This window comes from Leucoraja erinacea, chromosome 35, assembly GCF_028641065.1.
Source record: "Leucoraja erinacea ecotype New England chromosome 35, Leri_hhj_1, whole genome shotgun sequence".
NCBI lineage: Eukaryota > Metazoa > Chordata > Chondrichthyes > Rajiformes > Rajidae > Leucoraja > Leucoraja erinaceus.
The window spans coordinates 7,531,364-7,552,100 of record NC_073411.1 but is presented as its reverse complement, the minus strand read 5'-3'; the positions used below and the strand labels follow the sequence as shown (position 1 = coordinate 7,552,100).

The 20,737-nt window shown below is 44.8% G+C and overlaps 1 protein-coding gene across 1 annotated transcript in view; it reads right to left on the bottom strand.

Annotated features, from left to right (window-relative positions):
* The window catches only part of LOC129713271 (anthrax toxin receptor 1-like), a 142,374-nt gene extending 122,657 nt beyond the window's left edge, over positions 1-19,717 (bottom strand). The window contains exon 1 of the mRNA XM_055662207.1: positions 19,330-19,717. Coding sequence (XP_055518182.1) covers positions 19,330-19,478 — 149 coding nt within the window. The 5' untranslated portion in view covers positions 19,479-19,717. The remainder of the gene's footprint in view (positions 1-19,329) is intronic.
* Positions 19,718-20,737: the final 1,020 nt, after the last annotated feature.

The window sequence follows — 20,737 nt, the reverse complement described above, 5'->3', positions numbered from 1 at the left end:
AGCATCTATGGAGCGAAGGAAATAGGCAATGTTTCGGGCCGTAACTCTTCTTCAGACTCTTCGGAGGGAGGAGAACTTCTTCAAAGTAGGCATACCTTGAGGAGATTTCGCAGCCGAGTAGACAAAATGTTTAAGAAGGAACTGCAGATGCTGGAAAATTGAAGGTAGACAAAAATGCTGGAGAAAGTCAGCGGGTGAGGCAGCATCTATGGGTCTGAAGAAAGGTTTCGGCCTGAAACGTTGCCCATTTCCTTCGCTCCATAGATGCTGCCTCACCCACTGAGTTTCTCCAGCATTTTTGTCTACCTTAGTTTAGTTTAATTTAGTTTAGGGATACAGCATGGAAACAGGCCCTTCGGCTCACCGAGACCACGCCAACCAGCGATCCCCGCACACTAACGCTAACCTAGACACACTCTAGGGAAAATGTACAATTATACCAAGCCAATTAACCTGCAAACCTGGACGTCTATGGAATATGGGAGGAAATCGGAGATCCCAAAGAAAACCCACGCACGTCACGGGGAGAACGTACAAACAGCACCCAGAGTCGGGATCGAACACGCGTCTCTGGCGCTACGCCACCGTATTAACTTCCGCCCATCTCTGTATCTGTCTGATGAAGCTGCAGCGAACACATTTCTACTGGAAAGTAAATGATCTTGTAAAGATTGTGCCTTCTTTTTGATCTTTAATGGACAATAATAAATCAAGTGAAAAATAAATATAAGGGGGGGGGGGGGGGGGCTCCAGTCTTAGGTTGGATTTTAACCAACTTCAAATCTATATTTCGCTTCACGGTCCTGAAAGAATTAAAAGACAAAATCCTCTGCCATGTTAATTATTTCCAACTATAGAACAATCCACACTCTCTTCACTCAACATATGGGCATTGTGCGGCAATGAGGCTGCATCTGATTTATTGAAGTTTAATGGAACCAGCTGCAAATGGACATGTTAATGGGGGCCTTGTTCAAAGACAATGTAGCTGCACTATTCAAGTCCAGACATCTTTCCTCTTTCCTCATGATGGATGCTCGAGACAGAGCAGTTGTTTGGTTGTGAAAATCAGTGGAAGACTGTTTTTGAGAGTATCAAAATGCCAAACAAGAGAGAGGGGCTTTTTGTTCCACAGGGATGCTTGGAATTTTCAATCGGCCTTAAAAGGAGTCAAGTGGAAGAAATGACCAAACAAGGTGATGGATAAGGTCAAAGAAAGGAACCCCAGCATCCAGCCCGTTTTGAAATGAAGGAGAAAGAAAAAGAAAAAAAGTTAAAAGTGTCCCTAGCCTGCATCTGGAAGTTTTGCACGGCCATGTATACAAAATGCATACACCAAATAGCTTCAAAATCAAGTAGCATCTGACACTTCTATCATTGGCTTGACAATAATTTGAGCCCATGTATGAGGTAAATGTTAATGCATAACAAGTAACAACCAGAGGCCAACGGGTCAGAGATGACAAACATTAAAACTGCATACTCTCTAAGGTTTGTTGAGGTGCCAGTTCAGAGGGTCGATTCCTTGCCTTTGATTTCAGGACAACATTTGGACGGTACACAGACTTTAGAGGGATATAAGGCAAGTATGGGCAGGTGGGACTAGCGTAAATGAGGCATGTTGGTCGGCGTGGGAAAGTTGGGCTGAAGAGCCTGTTTGCACTCTGTATGACTCTACGACGCAAACTTAAGAATTGAGATGGTATAAAACCTGGGACATTATTTCAGTGAGAAGTTGAGATGTTGTACTGGAATCTTTAAGATTCTTAAGGGATTGGACAGGCTAGATGCAGGAAAAATCCAGAGAGTTGTGAATCTGTTGAATTCTCTGCCACAGAAGGCAGTGGAGAAAAATTCACTGGATGTTTTCAAGAGAGAGTAAAGGGCCTGTCCCACTTGGCTGTCATTTGCGTGTCACGCAGATGGCGAGCAAAGATTTTGTACATCACAAAATCCTGCAACGCCGCAGGCGGCCACGGGTCACTGCCTATGTCCCCGCGCTCCATGCGCGCTTAATGCGCACCATGCACGTCACAACTCGCCCGTCGTGACGCGTAAATGATGTCGCGTAAATTAAGCGCAAATGACGGCCAAGTGGGGCAGGCCCTTTAAATATAGCTCTTAGGGCCAACGGAATCAAGGGATAAGGGGAGAAAGCACGAACGGGGTACTGATTTTGGATGATCAGCCATGATCATATCGAAGGGCCGAATGGCCTACTTCTGCACCTTGTTTCTATGTTTCCAATACTTATTCCCCAATTGATAACACTAAAGCACATAGGTGATTATGTGGTTGAAGAAGCTTGCTCTGACAAACAACAAGAGTAACAATGATAAAGTAAGTAGGCCATTCAAAATTCCAGATGGACTTTGTACTTGAGCTTCTTACTTTGATATTTTCGCAGATGACCATCTAGTGTTCTTGCTTTCATGTATGTACAAGTATATCAGTGAGTCTCATCTCATTCTTTGTGCCTGATGACCCAATAAGACACGCAAACAAAAATATCCTGGAGGTAATGAAGAGAGTGAGAAGTTCTGGACAAAAATTGATCTTCAAAGAAATGTGGGTGAATGGGGTCTGCTTGATTTCCTCTCTGATTAACTCCCTTTTCCTTTGAGGAACAACTCAATTCAGGATGCATTTATCATCCCGCAACCCAGCCAGGGGCAGGAAATGCGAATGAATCGCAGTACAAACCCACATCCTCTTTCTCAGCACAGCAGTAATTTGTTACATCACCACCTAGAAATCCTCTGCTGGCTTATTATTTATACGAAAATGACATGGGGTGAGAAAGAGTGAATGGTGAGTTATCACCTCAAGGGCCTGTCCAACGAGCATGCGACTCCATGCGGCAAGCGGGACCTAAAGGGCCTGTCCAACGAGCATGCGACTCCATGCGGCAAGCGCGACCAAACCAGAAGCGGGGGCCGCGCGGAAGTCGAGTGAGTGACATGAAGTTCGAGCGAAGTCCGCGGGAATTTCGCGCGTGATGTATGACATCGAGTCGGCTGTGGGCCGGCAGGCCGTTGCCGCGCAGAATTTTTAAACACAGTCAGTTTTTCGGAGCCCCGCGCGATGTCGGGACCAGCTCCACGCAACTCTATACGGCTCCGGCGATCGAAGTGGGACCGGCCCCGCGAGGCCATACAGCTCAAGCAACCACGTTAGGTCGCGCTTGCTGCATGCAGGCACATGCTAGTGTGACAGGCCCTTTAGGTTGCGCTTGCCGCATGGAGTCGCATGCTCGTGGGACAGGCCCTTTAGTCTTCCTTCAGTTGCGGCAAATTCACGTCGCGGCCCTGTTTCCACCAATCTTTCCAACACAAGAAGCAACAAGAAGCAACAAGACAGACACCATTGTGCAGAGGCCGAGACGTGTATTTATTTCCGGCTGAACAACTTCTAATCTTGTGTATGGACTCGATAAGATGAAGAAGCGACAAATGAAGAAATGTGTGACCTGGGAAGTCCACAGATCTCACCAGGGTTGTTTGGTGCTGATGGAAACAAATCCAGGTGCGGCACGGTGGCGCAGCGATACAGTTGCTGCCTTACATCGTCAGAGACCCGGGTTCGATCCCGACGATCGGTGCTGTCTTTATGGAGTTTGCACATTCTCCCTGTGACTGCATGGGTTTTCTCCGGGTGCTCTGGTTACCTCCCACGCTCCAGGTTTGTAGGTTAATTGGCTTTGGTAAAATTGTGAATTGTCCCTAGTGTGTAGGGTATAGCTACTGTTGCAGGTGATCACTAGTAAGTGCGGTCTCGGTTGGCCGAAGGGCCTGCTTCCATGCTGTATCTCTAAAGGTTAAAATCCAAATGCAGGAAATGCTTTGAATATCTACAAAGGGCTGAGGTTGAATCACAAATGGAGTTGTAGTGCATTCTTTTGCATATCTAGCCCAGACGCACACTTCCTGAATCTCCTCCCACCCCGTCCCACTTGGCCATTGGCAAAAATGATGCGAGATACTTTTTGAAGGCACAGATGCGTTCTCTCTTGTGGATTCCAACCATTTCATGTGGGTTGTGGCCAGCTAAAGTTCGGAGAAATAAGGAACCACAAAGTGCATTCTCTTTGAAAACGTGAATGAAGAAATGGACTCCATCTGAGCACTCTTCCTGCCAGCCCACCGAACCTGGAAGCCTTGTGGGATTCTCTATTCCTACCCCATAATCTACGTCCCACCAGTCTCCCAATCTCCGGGCACAGTAGCAGCTGGGAAGTGGGAACTACAGATTGTTAGGGGCTTGGACACGCTAGAGGCAGGAAACATGTTCCCGATGTTGGGGGAGTCCAGAACCAGAGACCACAGTTTAAGAATAAGGGGTAAGCCATTTAGAACGGAGATGAGTAAAAACTTTTTCTCACAGAGAGTGGTGAGTCTGTGGAATTCTCTGCCTCAGAGGGCGGTGGAGGCAGGTTCACTGGATGCTTTCAAGAAAGAGCTGGATAGGGCTCTTAAAAATAGCGGAGTCAGGGGATATGGGGAGAAGGCAGGAACGGGGTACTGATTGGAGATGATCAGCCATGATCACATTGAATGGCGGTGCTGGCTCAAAGGGCCGAATGGCCTACTCCTGCACCTATTGTCTATTGTCTCTTGTCTACAAACTAATAACAGCCCAAAAGACAGTGGAGCAATAATTCACACAATCTGCCTTCAAGGCAACGTTCAGATTAGATGAGAAATCGTCTCTCTCTTTCTCTTTGTCCCTCCCTCTTGCTTTATCTGACACTAAATGTTATTCACATTCTTCCCTTTATCGTGTGTCTGTACACTGGGAACGGCTCGATTGTAATCGCGTATTGTCTTTCCGCTGACTGGTTAGCACGCAACAAAAGCTTTTCACTGTACCTCGCTCGGTACACGCGGCAATAAATTAAACTCAAGCTCTCTCCCTCTCTCGTGCTCACCTAAGCTGCTCTAAACGTGCTTAACATGGCTCAAACACCAGCACAACCCTCAGGTTGCCACCATATAGCCTTCCGTCACAACGTTGAATTCTTTTTATTCGTAATCGACATAACAGTTATACAATTTTCAGTTTTAACATTTTATAAAATAATAACTAAATCGGTAAAAAAAGAAAAAGGAAAAAGGGAAAGAAATCTTTCTGTCTATGTTTCTGTGTAGTTTTTTGTTATTTTTTGATGGGGTGTGTGTGTGGGGGGAGGGAGGGGGTAACTTTTAAATCTCTCCCTGCACGGGAGACCCGACCTTTTCTTGTCGGGTCTCCGTTATCGTTGGGGCTGCAACGAGGAGCGGCCTCCAACAGGAGAAGACCGGGGACTCTGGTGCCGACGACTCACCGTCACCGTCGTGGAGCTGGCCGAGTCCGGAGCGGGTGGAGCGGTGGAGGAGCGCTGCTGCTGCTGCTGCTGCTGCGGCCCGACCTCCGGAGATTCGGAGGCTGCAACAGCGGGTCTGGCGGACGGCGGCACCGGGAGCCCGCGGGTCCCTGGAGGGAGACCGATTTTCAGGGCTCCTGCAACGGCGACTTCTCCCGCCCGAGTTGCGGGGTCGAAGAGCTCCTGGAGCGGGGCCTTACAGCACCGCCCCGCGCGGCTTGGAATGGCCGCGGGACTCTGCGAGCGCACGCCGGGGGCTCTAACACCAAGACCCGGTGTGCGACCTCGCACCACCCGGCGTGGCTTTAATGGCCGCGGGACAATCGCCATCGCCAGCCGGGGGCTTTGACTTTGACTCTGACATCGGGTGGGGAGAGTGCAGTGGAGAGATAAGTTTTTTTGGCCTTCCATCACAGCGATGTGATGGATGTTTATGTAAATTATGTTGTGTCTTGGGTCTATTTGTTTGTAATGTATGGCTGCAGAAACGGCATTTCGTTTGGACCTCAAGGGGTCCAAATGACAATTAAATTGAATCTTGAATCTTGAAAAAGAAAAAGGGAAGAAAGAATTTCACGAAAGACACCAAAAAACAAAAAGACAAACCCCAGAACTAACAAAGAAGTGAAAGAAGTGGAGATATATCCCACTGCCCTTCCATATGCCCACACACCCGACCCTAGCGTCGGTTTTGAGTTTATGTTCAACCATTGTGTTGTTGAAGAAATTCAATAAAAGGAGAACAACATTGAATTCAACAGTGGAAACGAGGCACTGCAGATGCTGGTTTATGAAAGAAGACACAAAGTGGTGGAGTAACTCAAGCAGGTCAGCCAACATGCCTGGAGAACATGGACAGGTGATATTTCAGATCAGGACCCTTCTTCAGACTAAATGTAGGGAGTGGGGGGAGAAAGCTAGAAGAGAGGAGAGGCAGGGCAAACATAGGCCAAGAGGGTTTGATAGGTGGATGGCTGGACAAAGGCCAGAGATTTTAAAAAAATAGAAAGTTAGAGACAAAAGGATTGAAGAGCTAGATTGTGAAGCCAGAGGAAGGTGTGTGGGAGGTGGGAGAGGGGAAAATAGATGCAAATCTAGGTGGGGCATGAGAGGAAGGGGTGTTGTTGTTAGAGGTAACCTAAAATTGCAGTATTCAATGTTTATTTGGTTGGGTTGTAAGCTGCCCAAGCGATTGGTTTCAAATTTCAGCTTGCTACATACATTTCTAGTTCCTTTCTCCTTCCACTAGCACCTCCTTTTCCACTGCACCATCATTCATTTTATTATTTAATCGCCTGTGAATTTTACCCAATCGTCGACCAGCTCTTTTCTTCTGAACTCCATCCTTCCTTTTCCTGGCCAAAATATCAGAGTTCTTCCAACTGTACAACTCCTCCTCCTTCTGTCATTGGGTAGACTGATTCCCATCGCTCCCCCCCCCCCCCCCCCCCCCCCCTCCCCCCACCTCCCCCCCCAAATCTTTGCACATCCCCAATCCTTTCCACTTGTCACTTTAATTTCATGTTTCATATATCTTGTGTTTTGTGACTGTTGGTAGGTCAATTTCCCTCCTGGGATAAATAAGGTTCTATCATATCGCATTGTATCGTATCATCTTTCTGGCTCAAACATCCACCTATTTTCCTCTCTCCACGCTGTCGAGCACTTCCAGAATGTTTATAATAGGAATGCTGCCGTCGTTGGTCCTGAACGCATGCATTCTTGGCCATTCAATACACAATGTATTCTCTGCCACTGTGAAGTATTATGTGACGAAATTACAATGTAATTGAACCTTCCAAGCATTATACGTGGGTCAAAAATTGTCTCCGTTCTTATTCTGCCCCCACCCCCCTCCACTCACATGTGGCAAAACACTTATTCTCTACTTGCTTGACTTTAAATGAAAATAAATCAAGTTCCAACATTTTGTGGAATTTTAAAATGGGATCTAGTTCCAGCGAGTCAGGCCAGAAATCAGAGTCTCAGGGCCCCAACCACAGTCTCTGCCTTCTTGCCAGATTTGTTGCTCCCTCTTTGATGCAGCTTTGGAATGTACAGTATCTCTCTGAACCCTGACTTCGGCCTCGGTAGCTTTCAAAATTAAAATACGCAGAATCATTTCACCCAATTGGTCTTTTCACATTCACTGTGGACATCTCCTAAAAATGTGCAGAGAAAAAAAACCCCTCAAACTTCTGGCTGTAACCAGATACTTCACAGGCAATGAATTCGTTTTCTATCATAATCACTGAGAAACATTGCTATACAAAGCCCCAGAAGGAGCAATAAGGTAATGATAAGGTGTCCATTTATATAGATACAAGGGTTAGTGCAAGGTAAAGCCAGCAATGTCCAATCAAGGATAATCCGAGGGTCACCAATGAAGTGGACTACAATCTACCTCATTGGTGACCAACACCTACCCTTGATCGTACTGTGGTGGCTTTACCTTGCACTAAACGTTATTCCCTTGTCATGCAGACGGGCTAGCACGCAACAAAAGCTTTTCACTGTACCTCAGTACACGTGACAATAAACTAATCTGAAATAAACAAATCCTTTTCCCTGATGTAGTTTAAGGTTAAATATTGTGTTGGATAGAAACATAGAAAATAGGTGCAGGAGTAGGCCATTCGGCCCTTCAAGCCTGCACCGCCATTCGATATGATCATCCAACTCAGTATCCCATCCCTGCCTTCTCTCCATATCCCCTGATCCCTTTAGCCACAAGGGCCACATCTAACTCCCTCTTAAATATAGCCAATGGACTGGCCTCAACTGCCTGTGGCAGAGAATTCCACAGATTCACCACTCTATGTGTAAAAAATGATTTTCTCATCTCGGTCCTAAAAGACTTCCCTCTTATCGTTAAATTGTGACCCCTAGTTCTGGATGATGGGTGAATCACTGTATTAATTTTATCTTGGGTTCTTTTGTGTCCACCTGAGCCTCTATTTAACATTCCACCTTGCCAAATACACTCCCAATATAATGTTGAAGTATCAGATTCGATTGGGTGCTGAAGGAACGGAAATTATGCCTTAATTCATTTTAATTCCATGATTGGTGTCAAGAGAATCAAGGCTGAATTTGACTAATGCTCAGAAATATACTGCGTATGAATGAACTGCAGATGGTGGTTTACACGCTGGAGTAACTCAGCAGGTCAGGCAACATCTCTGGAGGAAATTAATAGTCTCATGACGGGTCTTAACTTAAAACGTCACCTATTCCTTTTCCACCGAGATGCTGCCTGACCCGCTGAGTTACTCAGAAATATACTGCCACACTTAATTTCCAATGTATTACTCAGAATTGTGGCACATAGATGGCTCATAGAATCTTATTCTTGGGCACAGAAAAATTGTTGCCTTTGTCAACCTACAACAGTGTTAACCTACAGTGGGTTAATTGTGTTCTTGTAGGAAGTGAAATTAAGACGATCCCTAACCAAAGACATGTCATGTCAACTCTGTTTTTCTTCACCACAGATGCTGCCTTACCAGCCGATTATCTCAAGCATTTACCTATCTACTCCAGCTGAAATCCTGAGGCTTCCAAGTTGGATTTTTTTGGAAAGAAATAAATGCGTCTGAAATGTTAGCATTGCATAGTCCATGGTTAGAGAGATTAACAGCAATTGTATGATCTGTTGGCTTGCAGACAGAGTTCGAAGATGTCTCTGCAAATGATGGCTACAGCAGAGCTGTTGTGAAATAGAACAGGCTGAATTACTGCTCTGAGATATTTATGGTCCCACAGGGGGTCTACTCTTTGGGACAAGAATTCACCTCCTTCAAACAGAGAGCAGACAGGTTTTGAACCTGGAAACATCAGGGGAGCTTTCAAAAGAGTCAGCCCCGGATGATAAGGAATACTCTTGTTTAATTTAGTTTAGAGATACACCGCAGAACAGGCCCTTCGGCCCACTGAGTCCGTTCCGTCCAGCAATTTTCACACATTAACACTATCCTACACACTCTTGGGACAACGTTATATTTTTATACCAAGCCAATTAGCCTATAAAGGATAAGGGGGAAATCTTTTAGGACCGAGATGAGAAAAACATTTTTCACACAGAGTGGTGAATCTCTGGAATTCTCTGCCACAGAAAGTAGTTGAGGCCAGTTCATTGGCTATATATAAGAGGGAGTTAGATGTGGCCCTTGTGGCTAAAGGGATCAGGGGGTATGGAGAGGGCAGGCAGGTACAGGATACTGAGTTGGATGATCAGCCATGATCTGTTTCCATGCTGTATGTATCTCTAAACATATAGATCCCATATCTAATGCTTAAGAAAGAACTGCAGATGCTGGCAAAATCGAAGGTAGACAAAAATGCTGGAGAAACTCAGCGGGCGAGGCAGCATCTATGGAGCAAAGGAATAGGCGACGTTTCGGGTCAAGACCCTTCTTTATATCTAATGCTAGACTACTTGAGGGCAATGGGTAGGAGTAGTTAACAGAATTCCACGAGTTGGACAATAATATAAATGAATTGGTCTGCTGTATCATAAATAAGAACAAGCTGGACAGCAATATGGCTTAATGAACAACAAATGTAGTGAGCAATGATAAATCTGTTCGTTTATTAAGAAGTTTTTGATCCAAAGCCACGAGGTAACAATCATAATTTTGACGGCACTCTGCCAGGCAGGAAGCTACACAATAATGTTAATTGCCTAGTGCTACTGTGGACAATCTCAGGGGTTGTAATAACAAAAACTGGTATTTAAACGTAGTCTAGACTCGTCACACTGGCAATCAATAATGTTGAACATTTAGTCAATATTGATGTTGTCAGTGCAATATTTGCAATATAACATAATTAGTAGAGAATGTTGTGAGCAGGTTTCAATCACTGTATAATCTCCCAGAAGACACCACCATAATGGATATAGTAAGCTTCTAGTGTGGCTCCTTGGAGATAGAAAGAAGCAACTCTTGCGTGAAGGGAAAAGCATTGTGAACGTACTGTGCAGAAATGGGTGCACCACAAGCGTCAAATATGGTGGAAGGAATTACAGATGCTGGTTTACACCAAAGGTAGACACAAAGTGCTGGAGTAAAGGGGCTGTCCCACTGCGGAGACCTAATCCATGAGTTAAGAAGAGTGTCTTCGACCTTCAAGCTCGAGGGCATTCGCCTGGAAAACCTCGAGCTGGATCGACCGTCCGCGGTGAAACCGCGAGCTGGATCGACCGACCGCCCGCACACACACGCACACACACACACGCACGCACACACACACACACACGCACACACACGCACGCACACACACACACACACACACACACACACACGCACACACACACACACACACACACACACACACACACACACACACACACACACACACAACACGGAACACACATCACAAAGGGCCAGGGAAAGCGGGGGAGCACTGTCTGAAATTCACCCCTGCGATGAAGAGGAAGGTTAAAGACGGCTGTACAGTGTAAGGTAAGTCCTTTAGAGAGTGCGGAGAGGCGGGGGAGAGAAGGAGGGGAGAGAGGGGGGGGAGAATGGGGGGGGAGAATGGGGGAGGGGGGGGGGAGATGGGGGTGGGGAGAAGGATGTAGACACTTTTAAGAAGTCAGGCAACGTATAATAAAGTTTAGCAGGCATTTACCTACCGGTCGGTTTTCCCTGGTTCTGAAAACTCCAATGAGCCAATCAAAATGCCCGGTCAGTGACGGAGATTGCCTACGGCTGCCCTCGACTGCCTGTAACTAAATAGCGACCCCACTCCTCTGCACTACGAGTCAAAAAGAACCAAGCCGACCAAATTGTACTCGCGGAAGATTTTTCAACATGCTGAAAAGTTTCCCGCGACCTAGCTGAGGCCGCGAGTATTCGGGCATGAAGGAGAGTTCCAGTGACCTCATAGGACCTCCTAGGACCACGTGTCGACCATGCTGCAGGTTTGAGTCGAGGGAAAACTCGTCTAAACTCACGGATTAGGTCACCGCAGTGGGACGCCCCTTAACTCAGTGGGACAGACAGCATCTGTGGAGATATTCAATCATTTTTCCAGAGATGCCTGCCTGACCTGCTGAGTTACTCCAGCATTTTGTGTCCATCAATAGTCGAAGAATAAGTAGACTGAGGAGTCAGTAATTTAATAAATTAAATCACATCACAAGTTTGGGGATAAATTCTAATAGATTTCAAAAGGTCAGTTTAACTTTCAATCATATGTGTGTGCAGATAACTAGATTATATCCTTTGTGGCATATATACCCACCAGAATACTTGAGCCTTTAATATACCTGTAAGTGACGGAATTAGAATCTTATTCAATATAATCTCCATTAAATTGTTTGGCCGATCACCTTGAGAGTTGAAAATGCACTTCTGATTGAAGTCAATGGAACTGCAGATATGGGAGGTGAATACTGATGGCATTTTAAATCCCACACACATTTAGTAGTGGTGATCAGAGATAAACCTGTCCCCCTATATGTCTGGAAGTATTGGACAACTCTCTGTACCTAAAGGACTGCAATCCAAAGGCCAAAATAGCATCAGACCACCATTGATCAGCAAAAACTTTGAAAAACTGATCATTCTCAGTGACAACAAGTTAAAAAAAACAAGAGAGGATGGTCAAAGATGGAGCCAACCATCGAACCCTGTGTCTCACAGTGAGACTGAGTGCTCATCGTGATTGTGCTGGCTCTTTCAAAGATAAATTAGCCTTATAGCCTTGTCCCACAGTACGAGTTCATTCCTAGAGCTCTCCCGAGTTTGCCCTGATTCGAACTCGGTGATTTACGGTAATGGCCACTTGTCGGTAATCGGGGATCTCGTGGACATTTTTCACCATGTTGAAAAATCTTCAGGAGTCTTCCCGTGCTTACATGCCGTTAACGAGTCTTCCCGCGTACCTGCCGTTAGCGTAACGAACCACTAAGCGACGTCCCCAAGCTCCGACGTACCCGCTACATTAATTCTCCGTGCTTACCAGGAGTTTGGGTTTTTTTAAAACTCGGGAGAGCTCTTGGAATGAACTCATACCGTGGGACAGGGCTTTTAATCTCATACATTATTTCATCACTCTTACTCTGTAAGTTTCTCTCCTATTTCTTTCCTGAAATTATCCATGGTGTCAACTTTCATCACGTTTTCAGGTAGGACATTGCATGTCCTGGCAAGAGAGGAAAAGCATTTCATCACCACTCTGCTTGTCATTGATAAGTTTATGGCAACTGGTTATTGACTCATTCATCAACAGAAACAATCCTTCTCCATTTCCTCTCTCAAATCCTTCATCAACTTGAAAGCCTCTTTTAATGAACCTCTTAATCATTCTCAAGAGTCCAACCTATGCTCGTAGCTGATAATGACTACCCTTCCCCCTCCTTCCACCTCTCCCTCCACTTGTACTTTAACAAACTGCAGCACTAGAGGTACGAGAGCAGTAATATTGCTTCAGCATCAAGTTGATACAGTGCAGGCATTGCATTTTTAAAAAAACATTTTGATATACCTTTTAGTTAAGCAATAGTTCAGAGAAATGCATTATTTTCAAAAGTTGAATGCAGTTACACAACATTTCCTGCACTTTACACTAATTGACCCTTGTAAATGCTAATGGATGCTTGCTGCAAATGCTATTATGATCCTGTGTTGCGAGCAATATTACGATTGCTTGCTCCATTGCCTTTGTGTATCCTGCTAGTGAATGCACATCACAAACGGTGACTGTAAGTGCACTATACAAATGCAAGTCTTTTGTTCTTTTCAAACGAACCTGATCGTGTCTATCAGAAGCACCTCAGAGCACTTCATGGGTAACAAACCAATGCTTGCAAGAAAATTATGATTATTGGTACTGTTGGTAGCTATTGGTATTGGTACCATTGGTAATGCTAAACCAGTGCTCCTGCAGTAGAAGGCATAAACTGTTAAATACTTGAACATCACACACTGTTAAACCTCTCAGTAACATTCCCAGTGGTATCACTTTTTCCATTTGTTTCCTTGCTTTAAATAACGACGTTATGCTATTGAAGTTCCACACTCGTGCCAAGCTGTAAACTCTCAAGCTAAGAGAGGAAAGCCTCCCGTGAGTTTCTCCCTCATTTCATGCACAAACAGTGTTTGCACCCGCATGTAAAAGGGTCTATGTCAGATACATGACAATCCGAAGCAACTTAACATGGGGCGAGCGCTAGGTGTAATGCTTGCACTGAAGGAGTAGCTACTTACAGGGGTGATCACAATACCAACACCTTGTACCTAGGCAGCCCTTTTAACACAGAAAACGTAATCCCAACCTTCTTACAACTGGACATGTTCGTGATTATTGATAGTAAAATGAAAGCTGCTCAAACTGGAATCTTTAGAAAGGTCTGAGTGAGGGAGAGTAGAAAAAGGTTTTTCAGAAGGGAATTTTAAAGAAATATTGGCTTCATGAAAAGGTTTTTGGAAAGTCCAGAACCATCCACATTAAGTGGCAAAATACAAAGTGCTGGAGTAACTCAGTGGGACACACTGATCTGTTTTGTAGTAAATGTAGTATGTTCTGTGTGCTGAAGCAAAGCAAGACTATACTCTCTAGAATTTAGGAGATTGAGGGGGGATCTTATAGAAACTTACAAAATTCTTAAGGGGTTGGACAGGCTAGATGCAGGAAGATTGTTCCCGATGTTAGGGAAGTCCAGGACAAGGGGTCACAGCTTAAGGATAAGGGGGAAATCTCCTTTAAAACCGAGATGAGAAGAACTTTTTTCACACAGAGAGTGGTGAATCTCTGGAACTCTCTGCCACAGAGGGTAGTTGAGGCCAGTTCATTGGCTATATTTAAGAGGGAGTTAGATGTGGCCCTTGTGGCTAAGCGGATCAGGGGTTATGGAGAGAAGGCAGGTACGGGATACTGAGTTGGATGATCAGCCATGATCATATTGAATGGCGGTGCAGGCTCGAAGGGCCGAATGGCCTACTCCTGCACCTAATTACTATGTTTCTCTATGTTTAAGAATGTCATTGTCCTATACAGGGACACATGACATTAAAATCACTTGAACTTGAACTTGAACAGTCAGCATCTGTCGGGGGATATGGATGGGCAATATTTTTGGTTGGGACCCACTCTTCAGAATTGTCATCTCTCATCTTTGTCACCTGCTCCACCCCCCTGCCTATCAACTCCCCCTCACTCATATCCACCTATCACTTGCCAGGCTTTGTAACGCCCACATCACCTTTCAAGCCCCCACCACTAGATTCAGTCTGAAAAATGATACTGCCCCAAAATGTCACCTATCCATGTCCACCACAGATGCTAACCAACTGAGCTACTCCAGCACTTTGTCTTTTGCTCAAGATTCCAGCATCTATAGTTCCTTGTGTCTACATTAAATGTTGCTCCACCATGCAATGTGTTGAAATGATGCTTCACATTATTGAGTGTAGTTTAGCAATAACTCCCATTGAAATAGCACCTATATTAAAGCAAGAACATCCTGAGGAACTTTAGAGGAATGTTACCAGATATAATGTAATACTGTAACAAGCCAGGAGATATTAACTGATGACAAAAATGCTTGGTCAACAATGATATATTCTTAAGGAGTGTCCTAAAGATAGGAAGCTAGACAAATTTACAAGGAAGTGTTAAGAGTTTTTGGACTTGGCAGCCAAAGATAGTCTTACTAATGATGCAGCAATAACATTTAGCGATGTGCAAGGAGTCACAATTAGAGCATGCAGGGAGTTTAGTTTAGTTTATTTAGTTCAGTTTAGAGATACAGTGTGGAAACAGACCCTTTGGCCCGCCGAGTCCACACCGACCAGCGATCCCCGCATATTAACATTATATCCTACACACTCTAGGGACAATTTACATACACCAAGCCAATTTACCAACACACCTGCACGTCTTTGGAGTGTGGGAGGAAACCGAAGATCTCGGAGAAAATGCACGCGGTTATGGAGAGAACATAGAAACTCCGCACAGACAGCACCAGTAGTCGGGATTGAACCCGAGTCTGTGATGCTGCAAGTGCTGTAAGGCAGAAACTCTACCGCTGTGCCACGTTGTTGTAGCATTGAAGATCATTGCAGGAAGAGCAAAGCCCAAGGATAGATTAAACAAGACAGGGACTTTAATGCGTAGCCAGATAACAATATAAGCTGCCAAGCTCAGGGACCAGTGAGTTAATTTACTAACAACATAATTTAGATGTTATGGTATTCATAGATGGTAAAATGAGGAAGACAGATCAGACTGCCATTGCATTAAACAAGACAAGAGGTAACAAAGGCATGAATGACATTTTCACCACTACATGACCTCTAGAAGGAGCATACAAGGTTATGGGGAGAAAAGCAGGAGAATGGGGTTGAGAGGGAAACATAGATCAGCCATGATTGATTGATGGGCTGAATTCTGCTCCTATGTCTTATGGTCTATTATTGTCACATCAGAGGAAGTGTGGCTGGCAGAGATTCCCAGAGGCAAAGAAGTGGAGAGTGCATGCAAGGACGCATGGCGGACGGCCGCAAATGAATAGCAGCAGAGACAATGGAAATGTTTAAAAACAATGATGTGGAATTCAATAATTAGTTTCAGAACAACTTCCACTGTGCCAAAAGTGAAAGACTTACACCTCCCTTTTTTACAACCAGTTCCTGGCCCAGTCAGATCCAAGAGGATCTTGCTGTTCTAACCCACATGCATTTTCAAACTTTTCAGAGGAACTTAATGTGCATAACTAGATGCAACCCGTCTTTAAAAATCAATTCGTGGCCACTAATGTAGTCTGTGTTATTACCAGTTGAAGGGTGAAACTTTGATTAGAATTCAAATGCGGTGCTTGCTCGAAGGGCTGAATGGCCTACTCCTGCACCTATTGTCTAATGTCTAATTGTAACTTGGATAATTAATTTTAATGGAGCCTCCTGCTTTCAGGAATGTTCTTTGTCGGTGATACCCGCAGTCTTGCACAAAACACAATGTGGCATTAGACTGGGCTTCCCAAACTCAGGATCTCTGCAGTGATACTAACACTATTCCTTGCGATTGAGTGGCAAATAGCACAAAATGTCAGACCATGGGATTTTCATACAACAACAAAAAATATATTCCACGTTGATGCTCATCATCATTCAGTGTATACAATCATGAGAGGAATAGATGCCCAGAGTCTCTTGCCCAGAGTAGGTAAATCGAGGATCAGAGGACATAGGTTTAAGGTGAAGGGGAAAAGATTTAATAGGAATCTGAGGAGGTAACTTTTTCACACAAAGGGTGTGGTGCGTGTATGAAACAAGCTGCCAGAGGAGGTAGTTGAGGCAGGGACTATCCCAACATTTAAGAAACATTTAGACAGGTACATGGATAGGATAGGTTTGGAGGGATATGTACAAAACGCGGGCAGGTGGGATGAGTGTGGCTGGGACATGTTGGCTGTCATGGGCAAGATGGGCCGAAGGGTCTATTTCCACGCTGTATCACTCTATGACTCTAATTTTTAAATCCACAAACTTCAAGATTCTGGTTTGTTTTTGGCGATCTAGCAAAGCATTCCAGCATTGAAAATTCCTGGATGCTAAAGTAAGTTTGATAACGTAGGCTCCATCAAATTTCGCAAGACATTATTGCAGCTGGAAAAATCGGGCACACTGACAAGTTTTCTCGTAGCTGCAGGCTTGCACTGTATGCTTATGCAATTCATTTTAGACCAGTGGAAGACAATAGCTTAACTTCCATCAAGATAACATTTCTAAGGGCAACATTCAACGTGAATAGCCTTCTCTTCTTCCAAGATGTGCAAATTTGACTGAGATTGACTGGCTCCCCTCCAACTCGAGTTCTTTATTCTACACTATATTCATTGCATGCTTATGAAGAAACTCATCATTCCTTATCATCACTCAAGTGACTAGAGATGCTGCAAATACTCTCCTCCAAGCAGAATGGGTTAATGGGTGATTTAACTGAGACATTTAAAATGGTGGGGGACTTTGATCGAGTATAAATTGTTTATCGGGCAGAGATCATCAGTTCTTAAATAAAGGCAAAAGTATCAAGGAAAGGAGAATATGGTCTTGTAAAGCAAGATGTTATGTTTTTCAGTGTTGAGATTGAAAGGCAAGTGGAACTAGATTCAGTTGCAACATAAACAGAGACACAATGTACTGGAGTAACCCAGCGAGTCAGCATTTCTGGAAAAAAAGAATGGGAGACTGAAGTCTGAAGAAGAGTCCTGATCCAAAACATCTTCCATCCATTTTCTCCTGACATGCTGCCAGATCTGCTGAGTTACTTCAGCACTTTGCATCTATCCTGCATCTAACCCAGCATCTGCAGTTCTTTGTTTCTACATGTATGTGAAGAGGGACCCTTTACACATATATAGATATTCCTTGGAATTACTCTTGAAGGTATGGAAGGAAAATTGCAGAAAAATTGAACTAATATATCATTATTTTAAAGATAAATCGGTTTAAATGGTCTTATCCTTGATTGTTCAGTTATGAAACATAGAAACATAGAAAGTGGGTGCAGGAGGAGGCCATTCGGCCCTTCGAGCCTGCACCGCCGTTCATTGTGATCATGGGTGATCGTCCCCTATCAATAACCCGTGCCTGCCTTCTCCCCATATCCCTTGACTCCACTAACCCCCGGTGCTCTATCTAACATGATTCATGATTGCCTATCAACAATGGAGAGGCGTCCAAATGTACGAATATGCAGTCCAATCTGTAACTCTGCACTTCTGACAGTCAACTCTGTCTGATCGGGAGTAAAAGAACACTTATTGCTGTTTACCAACGCTAAAAATACTCATTGTTCAACTTAATCTAACTCCAACGTGGGACGGTTTAAATCCCTTTGGTTTACTTGCCCCCTGGAGGTTGTTTGGGAAGGGCACAGGACAAAAGGCGACATGTGAAGTAGTCAGAACCAAAGAACAATAGTCGAAACCTGAAAATGACAGTACGTTTTAGCCACCACACAGTAGAATGTGGCTAACAGATGTTTGGCCGGGGGAGGGAGGGGAGGGGAGGGGAGGGGGTGCTTGAATAACAAACTCATCAGTTAAATGCCCCCCACATTTGTGTCACCAATTGCTACATTTTCAACTCTCATCCTCCAAGAAATGCTTCCATGCCAAATGTTCTCATTGCAAAGTTAAACCAAAATACTCCATTCTTCCTCAGAAAAAAAAACCCCGGCCATCTTGCAGACAGAATAAATACATCTTGCAAACCGGTTACTTTTTTTTCCTTAAAAGTTTTACATTTCATCATCGGTTCTGAAAAAGTAGACGGTTGAACTAACGTCAGACAAGTCCCACATTTCTCCTTGATTTAACTATGCAACTGGCCCGCTCAGACTCAGAGCACTGCATTTACTCATTAAGCACCCCCTTTCATTAACTCAGTTCAACTTTTGAGTTGTTTTGTGATCAATTTATTTTCGTCCCCTTGGTCTCAGATATACGGTTATGGTCAAGGTATTAACAAACAGTTAAGTCAAATGTCACCGGGGCTAATTGAGCAGGCGATGGATCCTGCTGCAACGAGGAGAGGCTGCCACGATTTGGAAACAAAGGGATTAACAGTGCACTAATATTTCCACAGTTCAATCAGTTCCCAAAGTCTGAAGCAGAAGGGATACGTTGGCAATTCTGGACCAACCGGGAGCTGGTAATAAACTCAAGGATTGTTAAGTGATTTTTTTTTTAAATACCCAAATTTTTGCCCGCGTTGCTAACAATAAGATAGTCCTAATTAACTAGACATACACAACATTAAATGAGTACCACAAACTTTTGTTCCCCCCTAATTATTATTGGTAACTGCACCGAATCCAAATGCGACCTTCTCTAAAGAATGCACACAAGTCCCCCACATAATTGCAACTTGTCGAAAGTTGATGTGAGGTTTGTACAAGGATGCAACAGCGGACAAAGGCATCCTATTGTCCAAGGGAAGTAAAGCGATACTCACTTATCCAAAACAAAGTACAGGTCGAATCCACCGTAGCAAGACGGACCTTCTTCGCCCCCTCCATTCTGAGCGCTGCAGAGCGAGAAGAAGACACCAAACAAGATGTACTTGACTACGGCTTCGAAAGAGTGTGACTTTGAGGCTGCCATTATTTCCAGAGAAGGAGGGCGAGCGACAAAAGAGTGAGCAACGTGAAGTGTCCCTGCAACTTCCCACCATCAGCCATGGAGAGAGCGCGTTGCTACGTCAGCCCGGAGCATCAAGTTAAATAAGCGTCAGATGTCTTTCCCCACTCCTCGTTGTAGTTCTAACAGTGTAACCAGCCCTGGGCTGGGTAAACAGACCGGGTGGAATGCTCCCTCTCTGCAAAACAACGAAGGCTCAAAGAGGGGAGGAGGGGAGGGGGGCAGATGACAAATGTTTTACAGGCTGCCCACCAAAGTTAACTTGAACTGGAGCAAACCACAGGGATTTTAAGGGAGGAAAGGAGGCGAGATTTTTAGAGTTTCACCAAGAACGGCGCCGGGCGGTAGCAAGCTTGAAGCAAATGCAGTGGCTTCTTCCCGTGCCGCTCGTTCCACGGAGGATTTTCTCCGGGGCTGGAAGGCAGAGGGAGGTGGGGGAGAAGGATGGGGTGGAAGGGGTGGAAGGGGGGGGGGGGGGGGGGAGAGGAGTGGGAAGAGAATGAAGAGACACGAAGGCAGCGTTGCCTGGGACAGAGAAAGGAGGTAGCTAAATGGTTGGGAGAGTTGGGTAGAATGGGAGAGGTCTGAAAATTGGGGGTGGAGGACAACTCCATCAGGAAGACGTTAATAACTTCTCAATCAAAACAAAATACCAAAAGGTTTTGGTTTGAAGATACACACCAAATGCTGGAGTAACCCAGCGGGACAGGCAGCATCTCTGGAGAGAAGGGATAGGTGAAACTTTGGTCCGAAACCCTTCTTGAGAAAGGCTTTTTTCACATCAGCCAGAGTATGGAGTATAGAAGTTGGGAGGTCATGTTGCAGTTGCATAAGACATTGGTGAGATCGCATTTAGAATACTTTGTTCAGTTCTGGGCATCATGTTAATGGAAAGATGTCAAGCTGGAAATTGTACAAAGAAGATTTACGTGGATGTTGCCAGGACTAGAGGGTCTGAGCTATAGGGAGAGGTTGAATAGGCTGGGACTATATTTCTTGGAGCGCAGGATAATGAGGGGTGATCTTATAGAAGTATACAAGATCATGGGAGGATTAGATTGGGTAGATGCACTGAGTCTCTTGCGCAGAGTAGGTGAATCGAAGACCAGAAGACATAGGTTTAAGGTGAAGGGGAATCTGAGGGGTATCTTTTTCACACAAAGGGTGGTGGGTGTATGGAAGAAACTGCCAGGGGAGGTATTTGAAGCAGGGGCTATCCCAAT